General features: G+C 46.0%; 1 protein-coding gene across 2 annotated transcripts in view; it reads left to right on the forward strand.

Moving 5' to 3' along the window:
* The window catches only part of spata20 (spermatogenesis associated 20), a 467,506-nt gene that overhangs the window by 34,913 nt on the left and 419,904 nt on the right, over positions 1 to 12,689 (forward strand). For both annotated transcript variants that reach the window (XM_073026743.1, XM_073026744.1), the window contains exon 4: positions 2,293 to 2,447. In XM_073026743.1, coding sequence (XP_072882844.1) covers positions 2,293 to 2,447 — 155 coding nt within the window. The remainder of the gene's footprint in view (positions 1 to 2,292; positions 2,448 to 12,689) is intronic.

Consider the following 12,689-nt stretch of genomic DNA (forward strand, 5'->3'; position numbering starts at 1 on the left):
TGTCCTGATTAACTGATGATGGCTCAATGAATTGGACTCCACTGTGTTAAGAACAAAAGGATAGCAAGGGACAAAATTAATCTCCTTGAAGATCAGAGTCGTTACCTATGCATGGAGCCAAAAGAGATGGGGGAAATCTTGAAATGGAGTTTTTGCATCTGTATTTACTTGGGAGACAGATACAAAGTCTATAGAAATGAGGCAAAACAGCAGTGAGGGCATGATAACACAGGTAACAAAGGAGGAGATTTTTGCTATCTTGAGGCAAATTAGAATGGATAAATCCCCAGTGTCTCCTCGAACATTGTGGGAGGCTTGTGCAGAAATTACAGGAGTCCAAGCAGAGATAATTGAAACATCCTTAGTAACGGGTGAGTGCCAGAGAATTAGAGGATAGCTAACGTTGTTCTGTTGTTTAAGAAAGGATCTAAACATAAGATAGGAAATTATAGACTGGTGTGCCTGACATCAGTAGTGGGAAAGTTATTGGAAGGTATTCTTAGGGACCGGATATATAAGTATTTGGATACACGGGCTGATTTGGGATAGTCAACATGGCTTTGTACGTGGTAGGTCATGTCCTAACAATCTAGAGTTTTTCAAAGAAGTTATCAGGAAGTTTGATCAAGACAAGGCAGTGTGTATTGTACAATGGACAAAGTCCTGCATGAGAGATTTTTTCTCTTAGAGATATAGCGCAATAACAGGCCCAATGAGCCATTGTTACCCAATTACACACATGTGACCAGTTAATCTACTGATCCACACAGTTTTGGAATGTAGGAGGAAACTGGAGCATTCAGAGGAACTGCAGTGGTCATGAGGGAACACACCAACTCCTTCCAGATAGCACTAGGAATTGAACATGGGTCACTGGCACTGTAAAGTATTATGCTAATCGCTGTAGTACCATGCTGACCCAAATTGCTCAAGAAGGTTTAGTTGAAATTTAGGATGAGGTGGTAAATTGGATTAGACACTAGCTTCACAGGAGAAGCCACTATCTGATAGTAGATAGTTCTCTCTGTGTCTGGAGTCCTGTGATTTGTGATGTGCCACAGCGATCAGTACTAGATCAATTGTATTTGTCATCTATATCAACAATCTAGGTGATAATATGGTAAATTGGATCAGCAAATTTGCAGATGACACCAAGAGTGGGGGCTTAGAATACAGCAAGAAAGGCTATCAAAGCTCGCAGGATCTGGACCAGCTAGAAAAATGGTAGATGATACTTAATGCAGACACGTGAAAGGTGCACTTTGGGTGGACAAACCAGGGTAGGACTGGTAAGTCACTGGGGTAGAACAGAGAGATGGGTTATACAAATTCATAATTCCTGTAAAGTAGTGTCACAGCTAGATAGAGTCGTAGAGAGAGCTTTTGGTACCATTGTTCCCTTAATTTTTTTTACACAGCTGTATGACCAGCATTTGCTCTGAGCAGGAAATTTTTACACAGCCTGAAAACTGCACAGTACTTTAATAAAACATTATATAAAAGAAAAGTCAAGCTGCGTGACAACAAAGGTTACATGCACGGGAGCGTTACAGTTACTCTGCGGCCACACATCAGTGTTGAGGAAACAGTATTTGGCACATTGGCCTTCATAAATCAAACTAAAGAATACAAGAATTGGGATGTTATGTTGAAGTTGTTTAAGATGCTGTTTGGAGTATTGTGTGCAGTTTTGGTCACCCTCCTACAGGGAAGATAACAATAAGGTTGAAAGAGTGCAGAGAAAAATTATAAGCAAGTTGCTAGCACTTGAGGACCTGAGTTATAGGAAAAGATGGAATAGGTGGACCTTATTCCCTAGAGCATAGGAGAATAAGGGGCGATTTGATGGAAGTATACAAAATTATGAGGAGCATAGATAGGGTAAATGAAAGGATTTTTCCATTGAGATTGGGTGAGACGAACTAGAAATCATGGGTTAAGGGTGAAAGGTGAAATGTTTAAGGGAAACATGAAGGGGATCTTGACCTAGAGGGTGGTGAGAGCGTGGAGCGATCCACCAGTGGAAATGGTGGATATGAGTTTGATTTCAGTATTTAAGAGGAATTTGGATAGGTACATGGATGGGAGAGGTATAGAAGGCAGTGGCGTGGGTGCAGGTTAATAGTTCAACATGGACTGGATGGGCTGAAGACCCTGTTTTTCTGCTGTAGTGTTTTGTGAATCTGTGTATGTTGGCTGGCTATCCAGTTTTTATCCAGTTCTCTCAATTTGTGGAAAATATGTTTGGTGCCATCTCCAGTTGATTTTTTTTTTGTTTCTTCCCTTTTGCAGTTGGGTATTCCACATGCCATTGGTGCCATGTTATGGAGCGTGAATCATTTGAAAATGAAGAGATTGGTCAAATATTGAACGAGAATTTTGTCTGCATCAAAGTTGACCGGGAAGAGCGACCAGATGTTGATAAAGTTTACATGATGTTTGTGCAGGTGAGCTTACAGTTTAATGAAATTGCTACGGTTTCTCCCTTTTTTTAATTACAACTAGCCATAAAGGAAATAATAAATGCCTTGCACACAGCTATCTAATCTTGGCCCATCCCTTGAGATTTATGACTTGTGCTTTGTGGGCTCTGAGGAGGCCAATGAAACCAGTGGTGGAAGGGCAGACTCTTCCACAGGTGTGACAGATGGCTAACAGGAGAGGTGTATAGATTGTGAAGTAGTTCACTCTTGCAGCTTGTGGAGAGCCTGTTTGTGCTCTCAATGTACAACCTCAAGATTCTCAATACTATCCCAAACATACCTTCTCCATTTTAAGCAGTCATGGGCCAAGGATTCATTGTGGATGCTGCACTTCTTTAAGGATGCTTTGAGCACATGCTTGAACATTTTCCTTTGTTCCTTGATCTTATCATAAGATGGCAGTGCGTTCGGACACAGTGACCTCTTGGGGGCCAACCAAAAGTGTTGTTTTCTTTGTTAAATTTTTTTTTAATGAGCGTAAGACTATTCTGGACTCCAAGAACTAAGGGTTAGCAGGCTTACCGCATCAGTGAGCTGCTTGTTGTTCGGAGTAGCCAGCTGAGTGTCATAGGAGCAGACTGTGGGTCAGAGAAGGAGTGGGCTGGCAGGTTGGAAAAGGAACCGGCCCGTGGACTGGTGAAGGAGGGGCCAGATGGCAGGTCAGAGAAGGAGTGGGTCAGCGGATCGAAAGAGGAGCCAACTGGTGGGTTGGAGAAGGAGGTGCCAGCTGGCAGGCTGGAGAATAAGCCGGATTGGGTTCAAAGGAGCTGACCTGGGTACAGACCGCGTCGCTCCCCGCTACTCGAAGGATCAGAGTTGGTGCATAAAGACAGCAGGCAGTGTAACTGTGAGTGACTGTCTTGAACAATTCTCTTGCGATCGCAAGATCCTGTTGGACATTGATGATGTAAGATGCTGCAGGCCTGTTTCCCTTTACAGATGGTGAGGCAGCAGTGTGGTCTCGGTTGTAACGAGGACTGGGCCTCAATCCGCGGGCTTGGCTGCTGCTGCAGTCTGGGTAAGGAGATGCTAGAGGCGGCAAAGTGTGGCATCTGTGCTTGGTTAGGGGCTGGCCTCTCCTGTCGGTCCTGCTTAAGTGTTCAATTGGGCGAGTGACTGGCTGGATTGCTGGGAACTGTACTATCAATTTGCAGAACATGTCACTTAGGGTCTTGGACAATATACGTGTTTTCCTTCGTGTCTATGATTTTATCTCACTATTTTGAATGTGTTGTGTATGTTTTGAACCTTGGCCCCAGAGGAATGCTGTCGCGTTCGGCTGTATCCATGTATGGTTGAAAGATAATTAAACTTGATTTGTTTGTCTGTTATTCTTTTCCTCTGACAGAGCTTGGAATAAAGGCGATGTTTTGAGGAGTCTGACTTTTAGCATGTGGTCTGTGCAGTGTGGCTGGTTAATACTACTTGGGCCTGAACAATGAGATTGTTGTTTGGAAGGAGGCATTGATGCTAATTTGCATGTGTTTGAAGTGAATATGGAAGATTTTATGAATATAACATTAAGGTATTTTTCCAGTGTATTGAGATGCCTTCTGTAGCTATTCCAAGTCTTGGAGGCATGTACGAGTGTAGGGATCATTTCTCCTCAGTAGACCATGTGATCTGTGCCAGGTCTAAGAGTTTGATCTTCAAATCCTGCTTTCTTTAATTGACCAAGTGAATCAGAAACTGGTAGTAGTGTGATAATTCATGTTGGGTAAGATGTTCTCCCAAGGGGTTGGGTATTGGTGGGTCCTCAAGTGGCTGTAGGGGCTGATCTGGGATCTACATACTCTGGTGCAGTGTGGGCAAGGGTAAGTACTGACTGTGGTTGGTGGTTGGGTCTTTTGGTTGTTCAGTCTCTCGCTGTTGCCGCTTGATTTCTGCGGAATATCGGAGGTTGCCTTCATGTACCGTAGCTCCCTCTTGAACAGATTTAATAAACCGTTATTAAGATGGCGCCGGTATCTGGCGACTCTGCACGTGCTCTCCCGAGCAAACTGCCCTCTACACTATCCTATACCCGAGAAACCCTTCTAAACCTCCAATTTGCTAAATCTAGCAAGATTAATAACACCCTAGCAAAGCTTCTGACCCAGCTGGAGATCGCCGACGCGCCAGAATTGCTTCTTCAGCTCCAGACCACACTTGGACCCGATTGGCGAGGCCTGGTCCGAGGTCCGCTGCGTTCCCAGAGACCCGCGTTCTGCTACTGTGTCGGAGCACCTGGAGACGCAGCCCATTCCGACCAGCACCTCTCCAAAGCAGACGACCACACTGATGTGACATCGGAGACCTCAAGGTACCCCAGACGCTTTCCAGAGTGACCACCGCAGAGCCCCGTTGGTGGCTATCCACAGCTGCCGGAAATGAGGCCTCCGCCGTCGACCTTGGAAATCGAACCCGGGGCTCGGCTGGAGCGGAGGCCTTCGCAACTGTGACTCAGTTCACGGACTTGTTTCAGCCGGCAGTCCAGCCCTCCGGGATTAAGTGTCGGCTTTGGGGCCCGACCCGATCGACAGCCTGGGCCCCCGGCAGTAGGAAGTGGCAGCGGAGCCTCCCCCGTCACTCGGCCCGACCTGGAGTGCCCGACGATGCGACCCACCAATCGATCCCTGCGGGACGCGTCCACTAACCTTAAAGAGCTGCCAACAACACATTGCATTGATGGAAAACTGGAAAGGTGCGCTATTTACCGAGGAAGCGTGGGAATAGAGCTGGGCTGCTGGTCAGATTGAAGCGGAGGGGCTTTAGGGTCTCTCTGCCCACCATCCTACTAGCTAATGTGCAAGCCATAGAGAACAAGGTGGATGATCTTAAAGGGAAACTCACCTACTGCAGGGAGATGCAGAACTGCTGTGTATTCTGTTTCACAGAGACCTGGCTCTCCCCTGCCACCCCCGACCGTGCCATCCGACCAGAGGAATTTTCGATTCATCGGGTGGACTGCATGGTGTCTTCGGGCAAGACGAGGGGAGGTGGTGTCTACCTACTGATCAACATTGTGTGGTGCTCGGACACAGTGGCACTGACAAGCTCCTGCAGTCTGGAGCTGGAACATCTGTCGGTGAAGTGTCGTTCCTATTATCTGCCATGGGAATTTACCTCGGTCATACTGACAGCGGTCTACATTCCCCCACAGCCGGACGTGGAGTGTGCTGTGAATACACTGTATGCCAACATCAGTGAACTTGAGACCAGGTATCCGGAGGCTTTGCTCATTACAGCTGGGGACTTTAACCAGACCAACCTCAGAAAAGCGCTGCCAAAGTTATACCAACATGTCTCCTGCTCCACTAGAGGCCCAAATATACTTGACCACTGCTACACAGCAGTCAAGGATGCCTACCGTTCCATCCCACGACCTCATTTTGGAAAATTGGACCATCAGGCCATACTCCTCCTCCTGGCTTAAAACAGAAACTGAAGCGGGAGGTCACGGTGTCAAAAGTGGTGTTGCGTTGGACAGAGGAAATGGATGAGGTCCTCCGTGACTGCTTTGAATCGGTGGACTGGTTAGTATTCAAGGACTCGGCAGCTTGCCTCGATGAGTATGCCTCAGCTGTCATGGACTTTATCTGGAAATGCACAGAGGACTGTGTGTCTCGCAAGACAATCCGGGTATTCTGTGACCGGAAACCTTGGATGAATTATGAGGTCCAGTCCCTTTTGAAGGCTAGAGCTACAGCTTTTAGGTCCGGGGATACCAGTTGCTACACAAAATCCAGGTGTGAACTCCGGAAAGCCATTAAGGGCGCCAAGTGGCAATATCGAGCCAAGTTGGAAGCCTAGACTAACCAGAGGAATGCCAGTAGACTATGGCAGGGTCTAAATGAGATCACTGGGCACAAAGAAAAAGCTGGGAGTATCAATAACTGTAGCGCTTCTCTTCCTGACGAACTTAATGTATTCTACGCAAGATTCAAACAGAAGAGGAGCGTCCTCCACATGAACCGGACCTGGTGGCATTGAGATTCATCGTCACCGATGAAGACATTAGAAGAGCCTTCCTGAAGATAAATCCAAGGAAGGCGATAGGCCCAGATGGCGTCCTGGGATGGGTTCTCCGGGTCTGTGCAAGCGAGCAAGCTGGAGTGTTTGCTGACATCTTCAGCTGCTCCCTGCTTCAGTCTAAGATCCCCTTGTGTTTTAAGAAGGCAGTGATAATCCCGGTGCCGAAGAAAAGCAAGGTGGCGTGCCTGAATGACTATCGACCTGTGGCTCTGACATCAATTGCTATGAAGTGCTTCAAGCGATTGGTTATGGCACACATCAACCATAACCTACCGGTCAACCACAACGCTTTGCAATTCACCTACCGGAGCAACAGGTCAACGGCAGATGCCATCTCTCTGGCACTACATTCCTCCTTAGAACACCTGGAAAATAAAGACACATATGTAAAGCTCCTTTTCATTGACTACAGCTCTGCCTTTAATACCATAATTCCAAATAAACTGATTCCTAAGCTCTGGAACCTGGGTCTTAGCACTCAGATCTGCAGCTGCTGGATCTTCAACTTCCTCACAGACAGGACCCAGGCTGTAAAAATAGGGGACAAGCTCTCCTCTACAATCACTCTGAGCACCGGTGCCCCACAAGGCTGTGTACTCAGCCCCCTGCTGTACTCACTGTACACCCATGATTGTGTAGCCAAGTTTCCATCGAACTCAGTCTATAAGTTCGCTGATGACACCACAATTGTAGGCCGTATCTTGGGTAATGATGAGTCTGAGTACAGAGAGGAAATTAAGAATCTGGTGGCATGGTGCGAAGACAATAACCTATCCCTCAACATCAGCAAGACGAAGGAATTGGTTGTTGACTTCAGGAGTAGCGGACCTTCATCTACAATCATCTACATTGGTGGTGCGCAGGTGGAACAGGTCAAAAGCTTCCTCGGGGTGAATATCACAAATGACCTGACTTGGTCTAACCAAGCAGAGTCCACTGCCAAGAAGGCCACCAGCGCCTTTACTTCCTGAGAAAGCTGAAGAAATTTGGCCTGTCCCCTAAAACCCTCATTAATTTTTGTAGATGCAGTGTAGAAAGCATTCTTCTAGGGTGCATCACAACCTGGTATGGAAGTTGTCCTGTCCAAGACCGGAAGAAGCTGCAGAAGATCGTGAACACAGCCCAGCACATCACACAAACCAATCTTCCATCCTTGGACTCACTTTACACTGCACGCTGTCGGAGCAGTGCTGCCAGGAGAATCAAGGATACGACCCACCCAGCCAACACACTTTTTGTCCCTCTTCCCTCCGGGAGAAGATTCAGGAGCTTGAAGATTCGTACAGCCAGATTTGGGAACAGCTTCTTTCCAACTGTGATAAGACTGCTGAATGGATCCTGACCTGGATCTGGGCTGTACCTTCCAAATATCCGGACCTGACTTGCACTACCTTACTTTCCCTTTTCTATTTTCTAATTATGATTTATAATTTAAATTTGTATTATATTTTCTTTGATTTGTACTTCAGGGAGTGTGAAGCGCAGAATCAAATATTGCTGTGATGATTGTATGCTCTAGTATCAATTGTTTGGTAATGATAAAGTAAAGAATATTGCATATACACATAGATATCGCTGGGCTTTTAGACTGAGGAAGAAAGAGCACTTCGGCAGCTGCATCCACAACTGAGCAGCACTGAGCAGAGATCATCACCTACTCCGCTCCACCATATCCATCAGACTCATGAAGAAGGAGAAGATTTATAAGAAACAGACTAGGCCAAGCCAAAAACTTGAGAGTCTGTTTGACACTGCCACCCAGCAGCACCTTCAGTCTTCATTTGGGGGAAATCCTCGAACAGGACTATCTGGAGGATATCAAAGAACACTGGGGTCTGCTTAAATCCACCATCCTCGATACCTACAAAAACATCCTTGGGTACAAGTAAAAGATGCATCAAGATTGGTTTGATGATAACAATGTGGCAATGGAACAACTTACCTCCAAGAAAAGAAAAACCTTTTGTATCTGGCAGAATGACATCGGCAGCAAGGCCAAAAGAGAAGCTTACTCCAGAGCTAATAGAAATATCTAGTGTAGGGTGAGGGAGCTATAGAATTCTTGGTAGACTGAGAAAGCCCTGGAAATCCAGAGATTGGCAGACTCTGGTGACACAAGACTTCTTCAGTGTCACCAAAGCAGTCAATGGTCCAAGTTACTTAGTATTAAACCCCCAGAGCTCGAAGGATGAGAAGAACTTGCTAAAGGGTCTGAAGGATATCAGTGTTCCATGAAGAGAGCATTTTCAAGAACAACTTCGCCACGATAGCACTGCTGAACCAGAGGCTACTAACCAAATACTCCAGAGACCTGTAAGAGAAGACATGGGGAAACCTCTCAGTATGAACAGATCTGTCAGTGGGTGAGCATCTGGGGGACAGTGATCACCGCTCCCTGACCTTTAGCATTATCATGGAAAAGGATAGAATCAGAGAGGACAGGGAAATTTTTAATTGGGGAAGGGCAAATTATGAGGCTATAAGGCTAGAACTTGCGGGTGTGAATTGGGATGATGTTTTTGCAGGGAAATGTACTATGGACATGATGTTTAGGGATATCTTGCAGGATGTTAGGGATAAATTTGTCCACCGGGAAGATAAAGAATGGTAGGGTGAAGGAACCATGGGTGACAAGTGGAGTGGAAAATCTAGTCAGGTGGAAGAAGGCAGCATACATGAGGATTAGGAAGCAAGGATCAGATGGGTCTATTGAGGAATATAGGGTAGCAAGAAAGGAGCTTAAGAAGGGGCTGAGAAGAGCAAGAAGGGGTCATGAGAAGGCCTTGGTGAGTAGGGTAAAGGAAAACCCCAAGGCATTCTTCAATTATGTGAAGAACAAAAGGATGACAGGAGTAAAGGTTGGACGGATTAGAGATAAAAATGGGAAGATGTGCCTGGAGGCTGTGGAAGTGAGCGAGGTCCTCAATGAATACTTCTCTTCGGTATTCACCAATGAGAGGGAACTTGATGACGGTGAGGACAATATGAGTGAGGTTGATGTTCTGGAGCATGTTGATATTAAGGGAGAGGAGGTGTTGGAGTTGTTAAAATACATTAGGACAGATAAGTCCCCGGGGCCTGACGGAATATTCCCCAGGCTGCTCCACGAGGCGAGGGAAGAGATTGCTGAGCCTCTGGCTAGGATCTTTATATCCTCGTTGTCCACAGGAATGGTACCGGAGGATTGAAGGGAGGCGAATGTTGTCCCCTTGTTCAAAAAAGGTAGTAGGGATAGTCCAGGTAATTATAGACCAGTGAGCCTTACGTCTGTGGTGGGAAAGCTGTTGGAAAAGATTCTTAGAGATAGGATCTATGGGCATTTAGAGAATCATGGTCTGATCAGGGATAGTCAGCATGGCTTTGTGAAGGGCAGATTGTGTCTAACAAGCCTGATAGAATTCTTTGAGGAGGTGACCAGGCATATAGATGAGGGTAGTGCAGTGGATGTGATCTACATGGATTTTAGTAAGGCATTTGACAAGGTTCCACATGGTAGGCTTATTCAGAAAGTCAGAAGGCATGGGATCCAGGGAAGTTTGGCCAGGTGGATTCAGAATTGGCTTGCCTGCAGAAGGCAGAGGGTTGTGGTGGAGGGAGTACATTCAGATTGGAGGGTTGTGACTAGTGGTGTCCCACAAGGATCTGTTCTGGGACCTCTACTTTTCGTGATTTTTATTAATGACCTGGATGTGGGGGTAGAAGGGTGGGTTGGCAAGTTTGCAGACGACACAAAGATTGGTGGTGTTGTAGCTAGTGTAGAGGATTGTCAAAGATTGCAGAGAGACATTGATAGGATGCAGAAGTGGGCTGAGCAGTGGCAGATGGAGTTCAACCTGGAGAAGTGTGAGGTGGTACACTTTGGAAGGATAATCTCCAAGGCAGAGTACAAAGTAAATGGCAGGATACTTGGTAGTGTGGAGGAGCAGAGGGATCTGGGGGTACATGTCCACAGATCCCTGAAAGTTGCGTCATAGGTATATAGGGTAGTTAAGAAAGCTTATGGTGTGTTAGCTTTCATAAGTCGAGGGATAGAGTTTAAGAGATGCGATGTAATGATGCAGCTCTATAAAACTCTAGTTAGGCCACACTTGGAGTACTGTGTCCAGTTCTGGTCGCCTCACTATAGGAAGGATGTGAAAGCATTGGAAAGGGTACAGAGGAGATTTACCAGGATGCTGCTTGGATTATGATCAGAGATTAAGGGAGCTAGGGCTTTACTCTTTGGAGAGATGGAGGATGAGAGGAGACATGATAAAGGTATACAAGATATTAAGAGGAATAGATACCGTGGATAGCCAGCGCCTCTTCCCCAGGGCACCACTGCTCAATACAAGAGGACATGGCTTTAAGTTAAAGGGAGGGAAGTTCAAGGGGGATATTAGAGGAAGGTTTTTCACTCAGAGTGGTTGGTACGTGGAATGCACTGCCTGAGTCAGTAGTGGAAGCAGACACACTAGTGAAGTTTAAGAGACTAGTAGACAAGTATATGGAGGAATTTAAGGTGGGGGGTTAAATGGGAGGCAGGGTTTGAGGGTCGGCACAACATTGTGGGCTGAAGGGCCTGTAATGTACTGTTTTATTCTATGTTCTATGAAAGGGATCTATGATGCCATCAAGGGCCTGCAAAACAACAAAACCACTGGTTCTGTCAGATCCCAGCAGAGATCCTTAAAGAAGGTGGACCAGCACTCCTGCACCACCTACGTGCCTTGTTCCTGAAGTTCTGGGAAAAGGAACAACTGCCCTCGGAGCATAGGATGCCCTAATGGTGACTATATTCAAGAAGGGAGACAAGGCAGATTGTGGTAATTACAGAGGCATCTGTCTCCCATTAACAACAGGCAAAGTGCTTGCACTTAGCCTTGGCAACCGACTCCTTCGGCTATCTGAAGTACTTGCTGAATCACAGTGTGATATCCACCCATGATCGCAGATATGATCTTCACAGCACACCAATTATAGGAAAAATGTCATGAACCAAGGTAACCCTTGTACTTGGCTTTCATAGATTTGACAAAGGCATTTGATGCAGTATATCCAAGCTCTGTGGCGTATATTACCAAGACATGGAATCAGAAACAGGTTTATTATCACTGACATGAAACTTGTTTTGTGGTAGCAGTAAGGAGCAGTACATTAAAAAGTTACTGAAAGTTACAGTAAGGAATATGTGAAAAATAAATGAACAGTGCAAAACAGATCAAATTAATGAGGTAATGTTCATGTTTCTGAAATGATTATTGTTCTGGACAAGTTATGGTCAAGATGCTGCCAAGCTCCAAAGAGATCGTGGCTCAGACTTAGTTGTTTTTTAAGTTCATTGGGATGATTTTTAGGACAGAGAGATGAGTTAGGGGTCAGGTTATGGTTTTGGAACTATAATATGGGAGGTTTGGCGTTCAGATTGATGTTTAGGGACAGGGATATGGAAGAGTTAGAAGTTAGATTGTTGTTTAGGGACAGGGAAGTGGGGGGGGTGTTAGGGATAGGGATGTGGGAGGGTTAGAGGTCAGGCCCCTGCTCCGTACTCTGTGTTCAAAGTCCAGCGACATGGACAGGTGATGAAGAACCTCCAAATTCTAACTCTCTGCTCCGCACTCAAAGGCCAGCGACGTCGACAGGAGACAAAGAGCATCCATGGATGTTGTGCTGTCCGTGTCAATGGGATTGAATGTGTGAGTCGGCACACCTGGAGTTCAGGGTCCTGTCATTTGCTAGTTCAGGGGTTGATATCAAAGATTGAAACCTGAAGATCAATCGGAAGTCCAGATATTGAAGCCTCATGGCTGGAGACTGGAGGCCTGGAAGCCTGTCCTTGAGTTGAAGGACTGTCTATGTGGGTGGTTGGGAAAGGGGAAAAGGGCTTGTCTCGCTGTTGTTTTGTTGCTTGTTGTGATCTGTGTTGTTTGATTGAGCAATGTAGGCATGCTTCGTTAGCAGGACCCTCCAGCACAACTCAGGTGTGTTGATTGTTAATGCAAATGGCACATGTGATCAACATACATGTGATAAATAAATCTGAAGCTGAATTTGATGGGAAGAAGCTCTTTCTAAAACAGTGAATTTGTGTCTTCATGCTCCTATACCCCTTTCCTGATGGCAGTAATGAGAAAAGGGCATGTCTTGGATGGTGAGGTTCCCCAATGATGGATGGTGCCCTCTTGAAGGACCAACTTTTGTAGATGTCCTTGA

The sequence above is a fragment of the Hemitrygon akajei genome, chromosome 22 (genome assembly GCF_048418815.1).
Source record: "Hemitrygon akajei chromosome 22, sHemAka1.3, whole genome shotgun sequence".
In the NCBI taxonomy this organism is placed as follows: domain Eukaryota; kingdom Metazoa; phylum Chordata; class Chondrichthyes; order Myliobatiformes; family Dasyatidae; genus Hemitrygon; species Hemitrygon akajei.